Source organism: Embiotoca jacksoni, unplaced genomic scaffold (genome assembly GCF_022577435.1).
Source record: "Embiotoca jacksoni isolate LCO1_2020_lvr unplaced genomic scaffold, fEmbJac1.0.p SCAF_78, whole genome shotgun sequence".
NCBI classification, from domain to species: domain Eukaryota; kingdom Metazoa; phylum Chordata; class Actinopteri; family Embiotocidae; genus Embiotoca; species Embiotoca jacksoni.
Genome location: NW_027185434.1, coordinates 85,001 through 107,500, shown reverse-complemented (window position 1 = coordinate 107,500; position 22,500 = coordinate 85,001). Strand labels below are relative to the sequence as shown.

General features: G+C 41.6%; 1 protein-coding gene across 1 annotated transcript in view; it reads right to left on the bottom strand.

Moving 5' to 3' along the window:
* Window positions 1–1,664: 1,664 nt before the first annotated feature.
* LOC138215609 (adipose secreted signaling protein) overlaps window positions 1,665–22,500 on the bottom strand; it is a 22,327-nt gene continuing 1,491 nt past the window's right edge. Inside the window, exons 2-6 of the mRNA XM_069177851.1 lie at window positions 20,224–20,313; window positions 14,356–14,495; window positions 8,601–8,739; window positions 7,716–7,841; window positions 1,665–4,141 (exon numbers count right to left, since the gene is read on the bottom strand). Coding sequence (XP_069033952.1) covers window positions 4,041–4,141; window positions 7,716–7,841; window positions 8,601–8,739; window positions 14,356–14,495; window positions 20,224–20,242 — 525 coding nt within the window. The 5' untranslated portion in view covers window positions 20,243–20,313 and the 3' untranslated portion in view covers window positions 1,665–4,040. The remainder of the gene's footprint in view (window positions 4,142–7,715; window positions 7,842–8,600; window positions 8,740–14,355; window positions 14,496–20,223; window positions 20,314–22,500) is intronic.

Genomic DNA, 22,500 nt, shown 5'->3' with positions numbered 1-22,500 from the left:
CAGACGAAAAAAATCCGAAATCTAAAATACTGATCATTTTATTTTATACTTTAAAAACAGATAATAATTGATATATATATTTATAAAATAATAAATAGCCGATATAATTGGCGCTAATAGGTGACACTTTTGAGCTTCAAATAATTATCTGTCAAATTAAGACAAAGGTTTAGGTGCACAAATAGTGAACTAAAGTCTTTGTTTTATCATTCATTTTCTTCAACCCACCTGGAGCGCCGAGTTGCGCCATATTTATACCAAAACATCCCGACAGGTGAATAATTCACACTCGATTTGTCCTGCAACAGCTCATAGTTTATTCATGTGGCCTCTGCTTCGCTCCACAGGAATCCAAACACCGCCACTAATTAATAACTGGCCAAATTCAAAATAATAAAAAAAACTATTTAAGAGCTGAAGGCCTGTAGATAACTTTGTTATTATAAAAATGCAGCACTGACTTTAATTAAAATGACTGAACTTTATCATTCGTCCCAAACGACCAATCAATTAAATCTAAAATAGCTTGTAGCTGATTTGTCCGACTTCAATTTAGGACACAATCTGTTCGAGAGATCGTTTTTCTCTTCTGAAAACAGTCTCTGAAGACTTTAGTTGAAATGAATTAAAGTAAATTTATTAAAGTTGAAATTAGAGTCATGTTGGAGGATATTTGTTGCAGTATTGCAGCATTTAGTGGTATTTTATTCGCAGCTGGTTTTTGAGTTTAAAATGTGTGGTGATGAACTACAGAGAATTAAAGGAGTCTCACCTTCAGTCTGAAGTCGCTGCATCCGCTGTTTGCATCAATAAATACAATAAAATAAGATTCCAGTGAAGTTGTGAAGCACACTGTAACTCCTCCTGAACACTGTGGCCCTCAATATTCATATAATGTGTATTTGAAGTCGTCCAGCAGCTCAAACTTGTCTCGAACTTTGTTGTTTACAGGACGTCTTCATGTCGCTCTTCACAGCAAGTGGTGGCTGAAGGGAAGTGTTTTATTACAGCAAGTAAAATCTCTGCTCAAGTTTAAGTTTAAGTTTTTTTTTTTAAACCACATTGATACAGAAAAGCTCATAAAACGCAGAATTTTTTTTAAATGACAATGCAACAGAATTTAATGAGCCTTTAATAGGAATTCTGATCTTAATGAAAATGATAAAAAGTGCTAAAAGTCACTGATTTACAAACAAACAAAAGCAGATGGAGTTAATCCAATTAGGCTCAGACAATTTCGCAAAACTGCAGCTGAAGTGCTGTGAAGCTTTAAACCTTATTGAACATAACGTGAGCTGAAGCGTGACACGCCAGGGCCTCATCTCAGTGTCCTCAAAGATCCACACTTTAGTGCACATCAAGTTGCTGTTTAAAAGGGAGTTCATGCAAAAACTGAAAACTGCTGCACAAAGATGCTTCAAATGTACACAAGTTAAAGCTGAAATCCTCCTCAATCCACATTCATCTCAAATTATCTTTAGTATTTTTAGGATCTTCTCAAAATGATGTCTATTTTTTCGTCTCCATTTGTTCCAAACTACTTTGTTTGTAAGACATCGGAGGGTTGAAGGGACCTCCTGCTGGAGGGCTGTTCAGCAGCGTAGACTGCCCCCAAGTGGTCATGCCACGAACTGACAGACGACACAAAGAATAACAAAAAAACCTCCAACATACACACCTATTTATTCATTATTGACATTTAAAAAATACAAATCACACACGGGGAGCAGGTGTCAACAAACAGATTGCTGCACTAGTGAGCCAGAGACTCTACCGAGCTGTGACGTATTTCCACACAAGCAGACATCGAATGAATCTATTCAACCTGCGCGACTCCGACAGCTTGTGGTCTAACGAGAAGAGAAGTTACACACTGAACCGATTCCTTTAAGGCTGAATGCAGATACAGCTCCAAACACCGGGACCGGGGGGGGGGGGGGGCATGGGAAGGAAACAGGTTTTTTCTTCTTTTATCTTTGAAAGGGGAATGTAAGGAGTCGGCAGTGCAGCAGATCACAGCTGTTGATCTTTAAGCACAAAGAGTAAATGAGGACGGACTCAAACACACCTGTTGGATTTAAAGGAGACTTGTTATGCTCCTTTTTATTTATTTATTCTGGGACTCTATCAAAGTAGCTTTCACATTATCTTCTACTGGCCCTTCATGCAGCCCCTCACTTCATGCTCTTTAACCCCGCCCCCCTCCTTTCCTTAAAAAAACACTTTCTTCTGATTGGCCAACTTCCAGGAAATCAGTGCTTGACGCCCCCCATGTGGAAAAGTAAATAGTAAACCTGCTGAAGGAGATAATTTCTCTTTCTTTACAGGAAATGGAAACTTCGTGTCGGAGTCTGATCCGAAACACGAGAGTCAACGATGGGAACGTCAGCAGAAGGACGTCTGTTGGGTAAATATCACTCTCACCTGTTTATTGTGACGTAATTCAATCACACATGGAACATAGTTGTTTTCATATATTCCCTCTAACGTGTTTAAACAGACCGTAGTTTGACAGGCGTTTGGCTTGGAACACGTTTGCTGGAGCATCACTGCTGTTTGGTTTAATAAACAGACTGAACAGGTGGGTGGGCGTGTCCCGGTACTTCCTGCATAGAGCAGATGACCATATATAGATATCAGAGTATTCAGAGCACAGACTGGATATAAAAGTGTTCATTGCTTCCAGGTCTGATAAATGAGGCCGATGCCTTAAACTGCAATACCATCGAGGGCCACTGGGGCCACAGCTCCATAGATTCCCAATTTAATGCCTCATGAAATACAAAGTCAATAAAAAAAATAAATGTATGTTCTCGTTAAATCACCCCTTGTTCGTTTTCTGCTTCATCTGAAAACAATCCCGTCAGTTTTTAGATATTAGGCTTAAAAAAAGGGGCATTTTTTTGCCCGGGGGGGGGGGGGGTTGTTTGTTTGATTGACATGCCTGGGGTGCAATCAGGTTTTTGCTATTAGTGGGCGGGGCATTTTGGTCATCCACCACCAGCTCCTCCACTGATTGCCCATATATGGTCACTTCTGGCTAAAAACAAAACAAAATGGCACCGGCCAAATTCATAACCACTGCTCAAATTAATTACTTTTACATGCATTTACCTCCTTATTTGAAATGTTGGCCTTATTTTATATGAACACTGCAACATTATTTATGACAGAAAATACAGAAGAGCATAATAGGTCCTCTTTATCAGTGTCATACTGGACTGTTGCTGCTCTGATCCCAAAAATGTACATTTGGTGAAAGAACTCAGGTCACTAAGAACTGCGATCTGTCTGTCTGATGGTAAAACAATAAAGAGAGAAACAGGACGGTGCATTGAAAGGCACTTGAGTCGCGTATGTGTTTCTGAAGGCTTCATGAATTCAAGCAAAAAAACAAAAACAAAACATCCCTAAACTTTGGAGCGGGAAGAAAAAAGCTGCCAAAAAAACACTTAAATATCTGAAGATTACTGTCACTGTTGATCTGCTGCTTGTTTGATTGATAAATGGGTTAATAGTTTGGAGAAAAAAACAACGATTCAAATCCCAAATACTTAAAATTTACAATAATATAAAACAAAAACGCGCAGAAAATCATGAACCAGAGAATATTTCTGCTTGAAAAATGTCTGAAATGAAGAATTGATTCAGTGTTTCTTTTGATAAACAAATCGATTCATTCTTGTTGTTGTTGTTTTGGATGTCCTGAAAGGCAGTCTGGGAAAAGTAGAAATAATATAAACAGGGCAGGTTGGGGTTAAGAGTGTACAACAGAAATGTCAGTTACAACTCCTGAAATGCATTTAACATAAAAGAAACTGAAGATATATGGACGTTTAAGAGCCTTTAGATTGGATACTGTGGTCTGCAGTGCCCCCTTGTGGTGGAACAAAGGTGCTGCATGCTCAACATCAATATCAATCTTTTTAGTTACTCAGAGCCCTTGTTTACATCTAAGTGGGATGCAGTTTGCACATCAGGAGGAGAGTGAAGTGGAGCACATGTGTGTGGACTTCAGGTGGAAGCAGAGGTTTGAGGTTTTAGTCGAATCCCTGCCAGTCGCTCTGCTCAGAGTCGTACTCCAGCTCCATGCCGATGCAGCGAACCCCCTCCAGCAGCATGGGCGTGCCCTGGTGACGGTCTGGACAGACACAGATAAACCACACATGATTTATTTGATCCGAGACGTTCTCTGAGCACCATCAAGTTGTTTTAGTGTTGTTGAACGCAGCATAAGAGACTTTTGAGAGGAAATTTCTTACACTTGCAAACAAAAATCAAGTTTGATATGAACTGAGAATGAAATCATTCAGATTATGAGATCTAATTCTCCAAGTTTTGTTGGTTTGGGTCACAGATTTAAGATTCTGGTTTGATTCCCGGCCAATGCACATCACTTTATTCTTTTTCTCCCCCACGACCTTCAAATATTGAAGAATACAGCTATGATTATGTAAACACACACACAGTGGTGTGAAAAAGTGTTTGCTCCTTCCTGATTTCCAATTTTTTTGCATGTCTGTCACACTTAAATGTTTCAGATCATCAAACAAATTTAAATATTAGTCAAAGATGACACAAGTAAACACAAAATGCAGTTTTTAAATGAAGGTTTTTATTATTAAGGGAGAAAAACAATCCAAACCCACATGGCCCTGTGTGAAAAAGTATTTGCCCCCTCCTGTTAAAACATAACTTAACTGTGGTTTATCACACCTGAGTTCTATTTCTCGAGCCACACCCAGACCTGATTACTGACACACCTGTTCTCAATCTAGAAATCACTTCAATAGGACCTGCCTGACAAAGTGAAGGAGACCAGAAGATCCTCAAAAGCTAGACATCATGCTGAGATCCAAAGAAATTCAGGAACAAATGACAAAGAAAGTAATTGAGATTTATCAGTCTGGAAAAGGTTCTAAAGCCATTTCTAAAGCTTTGGGACTCCAGCGAACCACAGTGAGAGCCATTATCCACAAATGGAGAAAACATGGAACAACGGTGAACCTTCCCAGGAGCGGCCGGCCGACCAAAATTACCCCGAGAGAGCAGTGACGACTCATCCGAGAGGTCACAAAAGACCCCACGACAACATCCAAAGAACTGCAGGCCTCACTTGCCTCAGTTCAGGTCAGTGTTCATGACTCCACCAGAAGAAAGAGACTCGGCAGAAATGGCTGCATGGCAGAGTTCCCAGACCAAAACCACCGCTGAGCAAAAAGAACATTAAGGCTCGTCTCATTTTTACCAGAAAACATCTTGATGATCCCCGAGACTTTTGGGAAAATACTCTGTGGACTGACGAGACCAAAGTTGAACTTTTTGGAAGGTGTGTGTCCCGTTACATCTGGAGTAAAAGTAACACCGCATTTCAGAAGAAGAACCTCATACCAACAGTAAAATATGGTGGTGGTAGTGTGATGGTCTGGGGCTGTTTTACTGCTTCAGGACCTGGAAGACTTGCTGTGATAAATGGAACCATGAATTCTACCGTCTACCAAAACATCCTGAAGGAGAACGTCCGGCCGTCTGTTCGTGACCTCAAGCTGAAGCCAACTTGGGTTCTGCAGCAGGACGATGATCCAAAACACACCAGCAAGTCCACCTCTGAATGGATGAAGAAAAACAAAATGAAGACTTTGGAGTGGCCTCGTCAAAGTCCTGACCTGAATCCTGTTGAGATGCTGTGACATGACCTTAAAAAGGAGGTTGGTGCTGGAAAACCCTCCAATGTGGCTGAATTACAACAACTCTGTAAAGATGAGTCGGCCAACATTCCTCCACAGCTGGAAAAGACTCATTGGAAGTTATCACAAACGCTTGATTGCAGTTGTTGCTGCTGAGGGTGGTCCAACCAGTTATTAGGTTTAGGGGCAAACACTTTTTCACACAGGGCCATGTGGGTTTGGATTGTTTTTCTCCCTTAATAATAAAAACCTTCATTTAAAAACTGCATTTTGTGTTTACTTGTTATCTTTGACTAATATTTAAATTTGTTTGATGATCTGAAACATTTAAGTGACAAACATGCAAAAAAATAAGAACTCAGGAAGGAGGCAAACACTTTTTCACACCACTGTACATTCATTATTCACAGTAATAAAAATAGTACTTTGACCGTATGGGCTGAGAGAAATGATTAATATCAACACTGGCTCGATTCCCGGCCAATGCTAATTCTTTTTATTCTTTTTCTCCCCCACAACCTTCATATATTGAAGAATACAAACACATACATTCATTATTCACAGTAATAGATATAGTAGTTTGACTGTATGGCCTGAAGAAATATAGTGTCAACACAAATATATGTGCAATTCTGATCAATAATTGGTGCAAGTTAAAAAAAAAAAAAGCATCTGTATTTTACAAGACTGATGGCCGAAGCTGCTGCACAATGTGTTTTTTTTCTCCCTCATTCAGTCACTGATCTGATTGTAACAGCCGAGGTGGAGGCAGAGCTTAATCCATTGATCTGGGTTTCATCCAGGCCTCAATTACACACTGACATCTGGACAGATGTTCAGGCCATGCTATGAGAGTAAAAATAAACGCTCACCAACACAGCCACCATTCATCCCCACACACACACACACACACACAAATGCATGCGTACAGAAACACACACACTCAGCTATATTTACTCAGGCACAGATGGAAAAACACGGACGGCCCCTTCACCTAATTCTCCATCTGCTGACACAAATACCAAAATCTAATTCAGTCTCTGATTTAAGTGGAGAAAATGTAAATTGATTACAGCCTCTGGCCAGCAGGACACACCAGGACAACAGTCGCTTTATTACTTTTACACACCTGCACCTATTAAAAACGTTCATAATGTGTTTTTATTATATAAAAAAACATCTGTAAACTAAATCTAATCTGGGCTGCTGGCCACGGACTTTGGTGTTTAGTAGTGAAAGAGCTGTGATCTAAACGCAGAGTCACCAGCAGGAGGCAGCAGAGCACCAACAAAGATTCCACCTGTTCAACTTCTGGTTTAACAGTCATTTCTCTCTGAGAGCACAACAGGCAGAAATAAGAGACACAGGTCCTAAAATGCAGGTTTTACATTGGTTTTAAAGGAATTGCAGGTGAAACAAACTGAAACGGATCATTAAACTACAGATAAGAAAAACAGTCTTTTTGAGAATTACCAAAAAATACACTGAAGTATAAAGTATTTATACCATAAAAAAGTATTTGATTTTGATCGTGGTCAAATAATTCGTGAATATTTGCTATTTCCTTTATGTTATGTGATGGTGAATGAAAGATCTTTGGATTTTAAACTGCTAGTCTGATTAGAGCAAAAAAGATTTCAGACATATGGACTAAATGATGAACTGATTAAATAAACATTTGTTGCAGCCCAAGAATTAAGATAAAAAGAGCAATAAAATGTTCCATTAAAGTGGCAGAAGCTGTCTTAAAAGGCACGAACTTCCTTTTATAATATCAGAGTTTCATTATAATCGTTTGTCCGGTTAAATCTCCAAAATCCTCGAGTATTCCTTTAAGATTTTATGAGTGGAAATTATTTTTAAATGTTCTCCCAAATCATTCATGTTTTTCCAATAAGAAGTCTAATTTATATGTAAATATAATAACTTCTGTATTTCTCAGTGTAGTGTGGTGCGATATCGACTGTTCATAGAGGAAAGCACAGAAAACAGATTATTATCATGTCTATAGTGTTAAAACAGCCTCACCCATGACCCGGGCGTGAACTTTGACCTTGACACAGATGTCCTCGCTGGTCTCGCTCAGCAGCAGCACCTCCTCGCACAGAACGCCCTCCTGCTGGGCCATGTACTCGCACGTCACCCTCAGACCTCCTGCACACGGGAACACAGATCGGGTTTCCTCCTTTTTAGCCAACTTTGACAACACACACATTTCCTTTGTCTCCGGCACGAGATGATGTTTTTCATACGAACAGTGCTCGAACAAACCGTTACGGGGAAAAACATCAACACAGCAGAGTGAAAGTCATGAATATATAAAGGTCCCTGAAACATGAGAGCATCACGCACATTGACAGAGTGTGTCCTTACACGTCTATAAAAGCACCTTTTTTTCTTCCACGTCGGCGCCAGATGTTGGAGGTGACGTGACGAGCGGTGCGAGTTCAAGACAAACACAGGAAAAGATATTAAAGTTTTGGTTCCTGTGATTTCTCGGAGATGGATTGCTGCTCGAACACTATCTGAACTGTCTGCTGCTGTAATCCTCGGCCATCTGCTCGTCTGCAACGACGAGTTTCACTCAGGAGCTCAAATAAAAACTGCGTTTGCATAACACAGTCTGAGTGAACGTGGCGAAATAATAACTGGCTCGTATTAAAACTAATTTAAAGGGGATTTTAGTGATGAACTAGAAGAGAGATCTGACAAAAAGTGGACGCAGATTAAAATGCAACGTGCTGAACACATAAGTCTATAAAGTGCTGGAGGGGTTAAAGGTCAGGGGTCGTCTGTGGATGTGGTCATGTGATGCAGGTGTGCTGCTGTCGTTGACCGGCCTCGTCCAGATGTGCTGACGCAGCATCAGTGAGATTTATCTGTGTGAGTTTCCTCGTTGTGTCATGAGCTCACCTTCCGGTGCCGCTGTGATGTCAGTGATCCGGAGGTGTGGACTCGGTACCGGCGCCGGACACACATCTTTACCTAGAGCCGGGACCTCGGGCAGCGTGAACACGATTTCATAGCGGTGCTGCGTCTTCAGGAAGCCGACCTGGAGGGGGGAAGTATTTGGAGGGTTTAGGAGCTGCTGTATCCATCTGTGACCACCAGGAGGAAGAGAGAGCGTCATCAGGAGGTTTGTCTTCACACTGCATACTGTAATCTATTACAGGTCTATAGAAGAGTATTCCTCTAAGTCCAAGTCCTCTCATTAAAATGATTGGTTATTGCTCCGGTGATCCTGATTTCAGCCTGAAGAGGAACGAAACCAAACAACCTTCCAGTAATAATCTGTCAGTTATTCATCGATCCGTCTTATTCCACCTGCGACAACAGGCTGGAGGCCGAGACGCTGCTGCAGCTCCAACACGTAGAAATCAGCAGCCGGCAGGAACGTCTCTGTGGATGAGATGATATCTGATGTTTGTGGAGGCAGATGGTCTGAACCGGTCGGACCTCCGAGCCCGGTTCAGTCGGAGCTTCTCTTCCTGTTAAAAGGGAGTTTTTTTCCTCCCAGTTGCTTGTTGGAATTGTTGGATTGTTGAGTGTCTTTATGTAATGCTGTAAAGTTCTGTTGTTAAGACTTTACTATGTTCAGAGCCATGAAATAACTCGTTGTTATAAAGATATTGAATTGAAATCTTTAGCGTAGCCATGTTTGGAAGCAGCGGAAAATTAATCAACTCTTTTCAATAATCAATGAACAGTTTTAAATCAAGTATTTTAAAGGCAAATATTCTGTAGTTGAAGAATCGTCAGCCTGCATAGTGCAAACATCTAAAGGAAGAGTACAAAGAGAAAAATTCATGAGGAGGAAGCATCACAGCGAGGAGGGAGGAAAGCCTTACAGAGGAGACGAGATGAAAAGAGATGAGCAGTAAAACCCCGCCAGCTAACAGCTGAGGAAACACAGAGAGGAAACAGAGAGAGGAAACAGAGAGAGGAAACACAGAGAGGAAACAGAGAGAGGAAACACAGAGAGGAAACACAGAGAGGAAACAGAGAGAGGAAACAGAGAGAGGAAACACAGAGAGGAAACAGAGAGAGGAAACACAGAGGAAACACAGAGAGGAAACACAGAGAGGAAACAGAGAGGAAACAGGCCGCGAGGCAAGTCGTCTCTACAACTTATACAACAATAAATCCATGTAGATCAACATTAGAAATCATTTGGAGGTCATGTGTACTTTACACCCTTTTAGCTCTGTTTTGGTCTCTTGGTTGGAATACGTGGCTCTTTAGCTGAATGTTCTGCTGTGTTCAGCAGCTTGTTGTTGACTTTGTGTTGAAAATAACACAATGACAGAAGTGAGAATGAACCCAAACAGAGAAATGCATGTTTGCACTTTGATTTCCTGCGAATTGCTGAGTCAGCTTTTCTCTGCCAGCTCATCACTACAAGCAGCACCTCTCTCACTGGATCTGCTGTTAACAGAGAAAGATTGATCAGTACTGCTCCGAACTACCAATAATTCCCTGTAAATCCCTGTTTGATTTCCCTTTCTAATTTTATGGCAGTGTTTCTGGGAGGCAAACAGACGTCCTTTATTCATTAACACTTAAATCAGGTTAGTCAGTAATGTGATTACAGATAATCTGTATGTGTACACGTACCGACGCTCTGCACGGCAGCACCTCGGCTGAACTTCACGAACGCTGGCCACCACGGCCATGAGACACCACGTCTCGTGTCACACAAAAAGTTTGATAATCAAAAAAATGTGTCTTCCTCCAAACTCTGCAGCTCGTTTCATCGTTTTAATCAGAAACAGTGAAACACGCTCGCAGGAAGAATGATGTGTTGTTCCCGCCGTCCGTACGGCCGCTGTACGCATACCGCTTCCATCCCACACACGCCCACCTCGTCCTCGGCCTGCCTGCCAACCCCCCGGCTGTTGCTATAGCAACACCAGCCCCCCCACCCCTCATCTCCTCAGCGCTGAACGGTCCTCTTCGCCCGGCACGCCTGAAGAGCTGAGGGACATAAACTGGAGCCGATCTGTGACGGACAACTAACCCGAACCCGAATGAATTAGCGGCGTCACTTGGAGGCCAAGTTCCACCGAGCAGACAGAAGAAGAGCGACATGAACAACTTCTGGATTTGCTGTCTGTTAAGGCCGATCTGTAGTCCGTGTTTAGTGCTCTTGTATTCAGGCATATCTACATTCGTCCTAAAGGAACGTCAGAGTTGTTTGTTGAACTAAAACGAGAAGGTTGGATTTATTTAGAGGCCGAAGATGAGAAGAAATACCTTCTAGTTATTCTGTAATACTGACATAAAGGATTGTGGGACAAACTCAACCTGCAGGCAAGAAATCTTTTCAAAAGCCATAATGAAAGTGTGAGCTTCAGTTTCTCTGCCAACCACTTGAACAAAAACAGATCCATCCCTTGTTGCATAAATCTCGTCCTCTGTTGGTGTTCACGTCTTTTCTCAAACATTTAGCTCGGTGCTTTTTTGCTGCTTTAGCTACTATTTGTGGACAAATGTTTTTGTTCTGATCTTCTTTGTGTGTCCTGATCTGACATCTAAAAACCCAACGAGGCATCACCAGCTCTTCGAGGCTCACATCAACCATTCATCATGTTCAGAGGGAGTTATGACTGTTTAGCATGGTCACCATCTTAGTTTGGCATGTTTACATACATGTAAACCCAACGTACAGCTGAGGCCAATAGGAACGCCATCAGGTTCCCAAAGCTAATGACCAAACTTTAACATGATAATGGCGTTGGATGGAAAGTTGGAGGATCGTCACATTTATTACAATTTGTCCAGAAGGGTCACGTGAAGGTCCGAACCAATCTTCACACCAATCCATCTGATAGCTGCGATATTTTACTCCAAACCACGACTTCATGGCGGTGCTACGGGAAAAATCTGGATTCACAAACAAACCAGTGTTATTAGCCAGACATGTATTTGTGCTGTAAGGCTCTGCCTACATTTCTTCCAACATGTTCACTGCTCGTAACGATGCAATAGTGAATAATACAAATTCACAAAGAGAAAGTCATGAAAAACAGCTTCTTGGACGTGATACGATCAAAGAGCTGTAAAACACAACAACAACAACAACAACAAATCTCTAAGAAATAAAAGGGCTCATTGGAAGGAATGTTATTATTATTTATGAGTATCATGATCATCATTTCAGCTGAACTCTGTGGAGCTGAAGGTTGGTGGTTGCTGATGACCACGTTCCAGACAGACAGCGAGTTCTTATCAGAGGTTTTTGTGCCTTTGTTGTTCTTTGACTTGAGGCTTTAAGACCCGACAGCAGACGAGGAGTCTGATATCATTGTTCTTCGCCTTTATAGCCGACAGAGGAGATTAAATGGTGATGAGAAGACTTTAATCTTCTGCTGGATGCTTCACAAATAAGATCTATCAGTTCTCACACTGGATCAAAGAGTTATCTCCCAACATCATATCCACCACCAAACATGGAGTCCAGGGGAGTCCAGTCCAGTGCTGAATTGACAATTTAATTGCATCTTTCTGTCCATTTTATGACAGAATAAGCCTCATCATAGTTAAATAATACAGCTAATGAAGAGGAGAAGCAGTTTGTTGGCTGCAATGTTTAAATCCATGATCTTTATGGCTGTAGATGCTCATTGAAATAATAAATAAATGGTTCTCCATAAATAGTTGAACCGTAGAAGATGAAGAGGACGAAATGAGAAACAAGCTTCAAATGAAAATATGATGTTTCTGTTTCATCCAGCTGGTTTTATACATATGAATAGAAAAGATTACGATGAAAGATTGCAGCTCAATAAAAAAATAAAAAAATCACAATCAGGTGATTGTGCAGTAATCGTGCCTCGCTGATCCGCCGCAGCCAATCAGAGCACGTTCAGGGTCAGAAAAACAAGCAACATATTTATTGTGTCTGAACAATGTTGTTTGGTTTAATCAGAACTGAGTAATGTTGCTGGTTTGTTTGAGGTTGGTTGGTCAGTCGTGTGCGATGCCTCAACCCCCACAACAGCTGTCTTGGATCCAGGAAGCAAACAGACATTTCTGACAACTGAGCTTTGGGAAAAAGGACCAACATTATCTTGTAAATAAGTGGTTTCCAAAATATATTTCCAGTATATCACTGAAACTCCTTCAAACTAAAAGGATTCCTGTCAGATCAGAGTCAGATGAAGTCCTTTAATGCAGTGCAGAACATTTACATGGTTGTATTACAGGAAGGACTGCAGCCCTTCTTCAGCTGCCACATTACTGTCACTCACAACCTCAGCTGGCAAGTAGGGACTCAAACTTTAACATAAAATTGCCTTATTTTGAGTAGATGGTGTGTTTATGAAAATCATTATGATAATAATGATTACTAGTTCCATTTGGGAATGAAATCAGCACTAATCTACAATCTAAACTCAAACAGCAAATCATCTGTATTAGTGTTGGAGGATATGATCCTAAAATAATACCACAATATTTTAGGATATTTCTGCAATAACAATATTCTTGACACGATGATAAAATACTGACAAATATTTTCTTACTTTCAAGAACACACAATTACCACAAAATCAGTCTGTTAAAAAACAAAAACAACGAGACCGTGATCGACCATCTCAGAGGTCTAAACTGTAATTTGACCCTCCAGGTTTGAGTCCAGTTCTCGTAGCGTCCTCTGACACAACTTGTGTATAATTTTCATTATTGACGTGATTGCTTGAAGGCTCAAGTCCCGCTGCAGCATCACACCGCCCCTGTGGTACCATCGTTCCTGCTTGTCAGGTCATCACATTACAAAAGTGACAGTAAAATGACACTAACAGAACTATCTCGGCTGCTTTGTGTCAATCAGAAGAAGCGTCTTCCAGCTGAGCCGCTGTTCACATGTGGCTGTGCTGGGATTGGAAATCACATGGACGATAAGAGGGCGTCTTCTCTTTGGGAGGAAATCACTATCAGAGCCGTGAGGGGACTCTCAAACCAACACATGGTGGACCAACAGGACACACGGTGGACCAACAGTGGACCAACAGGACACACGGTGGACCAACAGGACACACGGTGGACCAACAGTGGACCAACAGGACACACGGTGGACCAACAGGACACACGGTGGACCAACAGTGGACCAACAGGATACACGGTGGACCAACAGGACACACAGTGGACCAACAGGACACGGTGGACTAACAGGACACACGGTGGACCAACAGGACATACAGTGGACCAACAGGACACACGGTGGACCAACAGTGGACCAACAGAACACACGGTGGACCAATAGTGGACCAACAGTGGACCAACAGAACACACGGTGGACCAACAGTGGACCAACAGTGGACCAACAGAACACACGGTGGACCAACAGTGGACCAACAGTGGACCAACAGGACACATGATGGACCAACAGTGGACCAACAGGACACACGGTGGACCAACAGTGGACCAACAGTGGACCAACAGAACACACGGTGGACCAACAGTGGACCAACAGGACACATGATGGACCAACAGTGGACCAACAGTGGGCCAACAGAACACACGGTGGACCAACAGGACACACAATGACAACATGATGGCAGCACTGTCTACTTTAACGCTTCCCAACATGTCACCAAGAAAACTAAGAATAAGGAAAAAGATGAATAAAAAGATCTTAATCTAACGTAGCTCACAAGCTTAAACCCACCTTGACCATGAAGTTGCCATCTTCCTCCGGAGTCACCATGACAACGGAGTCGTGCAGCTTTTCGTCAAAGTGGACATGTGACGGGGCTCCGGCGGCGGGGGGGTCCTCTGAGAAGCGCACGCCTCCCGCCTTCGCACAACCTGAGGCAGAGACAGATGTAGAGAGCTGTTGAAGACGAACACTCACTGCCCCCCAACCCCACCACCACCACACACTACACACTACACACTACACACTACACACTACACACCACCACCACACACTACACACCACACACTACACACTTCACACCACACACTACACACTACACACTACACACCACACACCACCACCACACACTACACACCACACACCACACACTACACACCACACACCACACACTACACACTACACACTTCACACCACACACTACACACTACACACTACACACCACACACCACCACCACACACCACACACTACACACTACACACTTCACACCACACACTACACACTACACACTACACACCACACACCACACACTACACACTACACACCACACACCACCACCACACACTACACACTACACACTACACACACTACACACTACACACTACACACTTCACACCACACACTTCACACCACACACTTCACACTACACACTACACACTACACACTACACAGCCAGCCGTCTCCTCTCGGTGATGTCATAGACTGGACAGGAGAGGATGCTCCCATCCAGTAAAGTGGAGGAAACCTATTTTATGAGCCAAACTTGTAGAGTTTCTCCATCGTGCAGCGGCATCGATCGGCCCCACGTTGGTTTCTCAGCGTGGATCAATGACCCCGAACATGCAGCTGAAGCACGTTATTGCCCTTCAGGTTTTAGCACTATCTTATGACACCGGTATTTATTGTTCTCCTGCCCAGGCGTTCGTTCCCCGAGTGAGAGAATGGAAACTTCTTCTCCAAATAAATGCCCTCCCTTCCAAAAAAACCCCGTTTCTCTGAGATAAACAAGTTGTCCAGATTTCCCTTCTGAGGGATTTAAGCCTGGTTTCAGAGCATCACTTTCCCAGACCCTCGCAGTGTAAAACATGTGGAGTCACTAAACAACAAGACAGCGATGAACAGAGATAAATAAAAGAATATGAATAAACAACCTTTAAAATGTTTAGTAAATATGTTATTAATAGGAGCTGGTGATTTAAGAAGCGCTGGAACTCGTCCATTACGTGAAATTGAATCCCGTTTCCCATAGAGACTCTGGATGATGGCTGTTTGAGTGCACGTCCACCTCTGAGATTACCCAGCATGCACGGTGTTTATTCCACAAACACACAGTTCCCAGGCAACGTGTTGCTCATTACTATTACAATTATTCTTGCTTTATTCAAAGAGCTTTGTTTTGTAGCAACTAACACCGATTTCCAAATCTATCGAGTCGTGTGTGTTAATAGATGTGTTTTTAAGTCCCGAATCACGTCTGGAAATTAAAAATAAAGTACTAAGAAACTGAGGAACAAAGTTTGCAGCTCTGAAAATATTTTTATTCGAAAATTAAAATATTTCAATACCGGCTTCTCAACGATATATGAATTGTTTTTTATACCAATTTCATTAAAAAAAAATTTTTTTAAAAAAATAAAAATTCACACATTACAGTTCACTTTAGAGGTTGTTTTCTTTAATTGCCAGATGTTCCCTGAACGCCTCACATTGAAGTCATCACTACAATTTACAGATGTTCCCTGAACGTTTCACATGCTAGATGATACTAGCAGACAGAGAAGCCTTCAGTCGCTGCCGGACACACTTACTTATACTTATTAATTATTGTATATGTGGAGCCCAAGAACCTCTCGCCGCCTTGACCAGATGATATCGTAACGATGAATCTGTAATTTCTAAACAAAAGCACGTGCCGTCTGGATGTTTGGATGAAATCAAACGTAAATGGAACAACCCAGTATAATCATGAGTTCCAGATACACTGGGGTTAATATTAATAAGACATTATGTCTAATGGCTGCAGCCTGATTAACTGAACACAACGCCGCTGCATTACATGCAGCTCAGACCGTTTACTGTCCCACTTGGGCCTCGTTCCATTAAACTTTCATTCAGACTCATATGAGAGATTAGAAATCCTTGCTATCGGCAATCTGGGTCACAATAATGAGTTGGGGAGTTACATCATGTTCCTTATGTGCAGGATCGCTACGTAGAAATGGAAGATGAAAATGAGGAATTATCTAAAGCTCCATAGACCAAAGAAAACAGCAGAAAAATCTTAATATTAACAATATCCCACACGATAAGCAAAAAGTAAACTCACTCTGAAGAGAAGTTATTACTGCCGTGATCCTAGACAGCACCAATCTCCCAAAGTCGCTCCCAAATCCAGATAAAAGATGACGGGAGTCAGACCAGGTCAATATCTGAAAATGAGTTTTCTTATCTGACTTCATTTGAATTCAGAGTTCCAGTTTTAATAATGAGTCTTTCCCACATCAAGATATCCAACATGTGAATATAGTGATACCTGTTAATAAAAAAAAACAAAAAACAATCCTGATAAGCAATCCATGTAAAACTAATTTATTTGATGACAATAACCAAGAAGCACAGTGTTAGTTTGGTGTTTGACTTCCTTCAGTGAGCCTCAGATTGGACACAAATCCATTTGAACTAAAAATAAAATTATATGACACATTACGATCCAAATCCTGAGTCTTCATGCAGTTCAGAGGGGGAGAGTGTAACATCGCTTTTCTTCTGTAGCTACAATTAACAGATGTTCCCTAAACGCCTCACATGCAAGTTAGCGCTCAAAGTTGTAATTTACAAAAGTTGCTTAAACGCCTCGTATGCAAGTTATTGCTAGAAGTAACACATTTCCATAAATGCTTCAGATGCTCAACTCGGACAGAAATTAGTTTGTAAAACGTGAAACAGTGTTCTAATGTTAAATTTAATCAAGTTGAAAATGATTTTATCTCTCATCTCAGTCGAGGCTCATTATCGGTAAACGCTGTGTCTTTATGTTTACTCCTTCGTAAACGAAGCAAAAGCTTTTAAGCATTTTAAGGTATTCGTTCGGAGGTAACCTTGGTATCAAAATTTGGTCCCGAACGGCTTTTTCTTTCATTCTCAACGGTACCGAATAAATTCAGTCGGCGTCATAAAGTGGTGTCGCTCGGCGCCAGCAGCTGCTTACGTCACGATTAAGCTTCTCTGTTTGTTCAATGTGCGCCGAAGGAAGATGATGTTTTGTGTCATATTCTGATATCCTTTTAAATATCTATTCATCTATTCCCGAGTGCACAGAGCTGAACACGTGTCTGACTCATCAATCAGAAAACATCCCAACGTCACAGCACCAGTGAAAGTGTTCAGTGACGACATACCAAGCTGCACTTTTCCCTTCAGAGAGGAAAATCCCTCCATTTGAAGACTTAAAGCTTTAAGTTAATTATCAACATCACCAGTTATTTGAAGTTATTACTTCCACTGTACAAGAGCCCAGAGGTTCATACAATAAGGCTCCATTGCAGTCTAATTACTGGTCTGAACAAAAACAGCTGATCACCACCAACAGTTTAAAAGCACTCGTTCAGATACCTTCAGGAGTTTGGTTTCATCCACTTTGACTCAATGTGAGAAATGATCCATCCAAGAAATGTGATGTTAGTGAACGATGAACGATGCTCAGCTGTTCTAACACGTATGTAATGAAAGTACGTACAGAACAAACAAACTGTCGAGCAACACATCAACCTCGTTGTGCAGAAATTCTGCCTGAAGATATTTTCATACTATAAAGCACATGTCCCATTTAAAAACAATATGCTGAACAGTCCTGTTCTTTCACTGCAGATACATTTTATTAATTCTAGTGAGTCCAATGGTTATTATACGTAATATAATGTGTTATTTATCTCTAAACTTTATTCATGGCCATCAGATTTCACTATTTCCTCTTTCTTTATGAGAAATCCTGTTTTTTTTTATCAGTAAATCAGAGGCACGGCAAATTCGCTTTATAGTTGTAGTTTGAAACAGAACACGGTCCCATAATTTATTTAGATATTGAACCAGAATCAGAAAGACAATTCAATGAAGGAAGAGGAAGGTTTGAAGATAGAGTTGTTTGTTATTGACGGGACGGTTTTACCAAAAAACATCTTTATGTGTCTTACTGCTGTTTTTATGTAAAGAGGCCTCGTGTTGTATTTCTGATCACAGAATGATATTTTCTAACATCCTCCGATCGTGGGAGGGTTTTATGTCCATTTGTTTATCACCTACACTGACCCGGACTCGGACCAACAACCTCACAGATGCATGTGCGCACAGAAAACAGCACGTACACGTGCTCAACTGGCTTATTTCAGATTAATCTATACTCTGTCTCGTCGCTAATCTGCCCGTCAGCGTATTCGTTACGTCAGGCTGTCGGCCGGCTGCTGGCAGGTTTACAAACAAAACCATATTTGGTTTGCATCGATGCAACGTCTGCAGGCTGCGTCCAACACGGCAACTGATGTGAATGAAATATGTTTTCAAAGCAACAACCAAACTCTCTGCTGCCTTCATGTTTTGACGAGTCTCTTCGGTGTCTGAAGACGTCAACCCACCTGGGACTCCAGCGTTTTGCTCTCATCGCCTCATTCAGCAGCTGTTTCTCTATTCAGTTTAGTTGTGAGAACGCTGCCGGCCATCTTTAAAGGGAGATTGAAAACATTCATCTCCGGCTCCCCTTCTGCTTTTGCATCTTTTCTCCTCGCCGAAACCTCTTGGCAGCCAGTGGACGTACGTCGATAACAACACCTACGTATGTTAAACTACATAAACGTACAGAATAATCACTTACAAAGACAGTTTAGGGAGATTGAGTTGCTTTAATCTGCAGTATGAAATTCTGTCTTTTTTTCTGTTCATACTGAAAATACTGAGAAAGAGTCCATAAAAGTGTTGTGGATCTTCAGAGAGATTAGCAAATTCTAATGTTCATATGAGATGAGGGAAGACTTCAAACCAAAGCAGTGAAAGCTTCAAAGCTTCTTTCTGCAATACTTTTATTTCCCTAAAGGTGGCAACGCACATCCGCCTCTACTCTGAGACATTTCAGTCCATCTCTGACCCACTAGAGACACACTCGGGTTAAATGGCATCGACAGGGCGTCGGTCGGGAGGCTCCCTTCACACCAGCCGTCACTCAGTGACCTCATCAGAGACAGCGAGGAGACGAGGCTCATTCACGGGAGAATAAAGACCTAATCAATCATTGTTCTGGCCTGCCTCTACATAAATCTGTTGATATTAAAGCATAAAAACACGTCTTTTCCCAAGACAACAAAGAAAAAAAAGGAAAAATGGATTGTGAAATTAACATTTATTGATTATCCTCCCCGGAGTTCCTCCAGATTGGTGAAAAGGTTCATTTGAGGTTCTCAATCACAATAAATTCTGATGAATTTTTTTGTTTATTTTATGAGTCCATCCCTTCTAAGAAACACTTCATGTGGGGGAAAGATTGAGGAAACAGGGTGTGGAGCTTTAAAGATGCTGATCACTTCCTGGCTTCTGTGTATCTGCAGTAATTCTTCTATAAACCACACGACACTTTCTGCATTAAACGTACTGGTAGAGTTGTTTCCTTTCTGTCACTACCTCTTTCACTTCCCCAAAAGTACAAATGGATTCAGTTTGTTCCCACATGAGTGATTTATTCACGAGAGCTTCAAAAACAAACTCCTGATCCGGAGACACATTTCGTTCCCGTGCTGCACATCAATCGACTGACTTCATACCTCCGAGACATTTAGAAATACCTCTGAATATTACGAGGTAGTGAACAGATAATAAATCCCATAATAGAAACTCACTCTTCTTAGCGGCGGCCATGTCGCAGGATTTGGTCCGTCAGACACGCTGTCACAGCGTTGTCATGTCAGCAGTCTGACCTCAGAACGACCCTGCAGAACACAGAGAGAAGCTTTTATTAATATTTAGGGAGCGGGAATCAGAGAAAACAAAAGGGAATAATTGGATGAACAGACGAGTGCTGGAAGATGAGGAGAACGGTGAAGGTTTGACATGAGAGTGGAGAAGCAGGGAAACAACCACTCTGCACGCTGCTTTTCTTTCTAAATCCACAAACCCGCGGTGAGCCGGTATTCCAGCTGAGAGCACAGCTGTGCAGCACGAGTGAAGCACCAGAGACTTCAATTAAAGGAAAACAACAAAACAGTTTAGAGGATTAGCTGAGAGATGGAGGGGGGGGGGAGATAACACTCATCATATCTGGTGGAGGTGCTTTTTTATAAACATATAGGAAATATGCACCGTGTTATAGTAGAAAACATGTGAAGTGACAGACTTAAAGAGATCGGCCTCATCTGAAGGTATTACAGGTGTTCATGCAACGAAGCTCAGACTGACTGACTCACAGCAAAGCAGTGACTTCACAAAGAAACAGGTGAAAGCTTTTCACACACCTGCCAAAGCGTTTTTAGAAGAAACTGGCGTGCATGCGAATCGTGACACAAGTAAAACGTTTTTATAAATCCTCGTACAATCAGGCAGCAACTAATGCTGCCAAGTAGAAACGCGTGACTGCTGCTGCTTTGAGAAAAGTGAAAGTTTGTGAGAACCAACTTTTTTTTAAAAAAGAGACAAACTGCTGAATTATTATTGTTACTGCTGTATTTTTATGACTCATTTTGTTTTATTAGCTCTACAGGAGAGTGTACAAATCCTCACTGTCACCACCTTTTTCATCTCTTCAGTCAACATGTATCGACTTTTTATTTCAATAGAGGATCGGAGGAGTTTTTCATCAGGAAGCAGCTCAATTTTTCTCCCTTGTTTGCCTCCACATCTATGAATGGACTGAATCTGTGCTGCGGTGATTCAGAAATGTTGTCACTGTGGAACCAGAGCGTAATTTAAGATTTTAGTTCAGCCGAGGTTCAAAACAAAAGCGCGGCGACGGAGTCGGTACTTTTCTTGCTGCAACTGTGGAGCGAAGAGTGTAACGACCGTGAAACAGAAAACGTACAGAGTGAAATCAGAGGACGATCCGCTTTTAACCAAAACCCACCGAAGTGGGTCGCTACGATTAGAAAACCACCGATGGGACTGAAACGCCTGCAGCTGTGGACGCGGTGGTGGTGTGACACATAAAGACGCACGACGTGATGGAGACGCAACAGTTTTGCAAAATTTCACAAGATTACAGGTGTTTCTATAAATGCTCACATCAAAAATCACTACGGTATGCAGCTTTTTTTTTTTAAGGATTACACCTGTTCAACACTCTGGGTGTTATTTTCATAATCTTGGCCGTTAGAAATAATTAGATTGTGTTTAATTTAATTCAAACTCTGGTGAACCAAATTTATGTGCAAGAGAAGAAACAGTCATTTTAAATCCATTGTAAATATCCATCAGCTTTAAGAGCAACTTTCTTCTTCTACTCTCTCAACACGCAGCTGGTTTCCTGTTTATGAGGAATAACTGGAGAACTTCATGGTGAGCTCCAATTTCAATAATCTGCCAAACAGGTTGGTTTGTTGGTTTGTTTGCAGCCTGTTGGATCATCTGCCTTCGACCATGTTTCTTACACTGTTATGGTGTCACTGTGGTCCAGAAACTAAATCTGATAAAGTTCTGTAAGTATATAATCATTATTATTATTTTAATTCACAGAAAATATGTCGAAACCTACAAAAATAGAGCCCAGGTTGTATTTATACAGGATTATCTTTTAAGTCTCTAACTTTCCTCAGTTTCCCCTGCAGCGATTTAAAAGGTCAAAGATTGTGTCGTGAGGTGTCACTGGGTTATTGATTTAGAGGTGTAATCCAAAAGAAAAAACACAAAGGTTACAACCACACACTAATTAATGATTACTTATAAGCATTAATTCATCGAGCTGTTGCTGAATTATGAAACAAATGTGATCCTTCAAAGGCTGTTTATGCTGAACTTAATTTACATGCATGACCACCTCATGTAAATCCGGAGCCCGGCAAGGCTTCGTTACTGCCGGCTCACAAATTAAAAGTACCGAAGCCACAGGGAGCAGCAGCAAGTAGCTGTTTCCTGCTTTCAATTACCTGTTATTTTTTTGTGGAGAAGTGATTTGCTCTCCGTCTCCA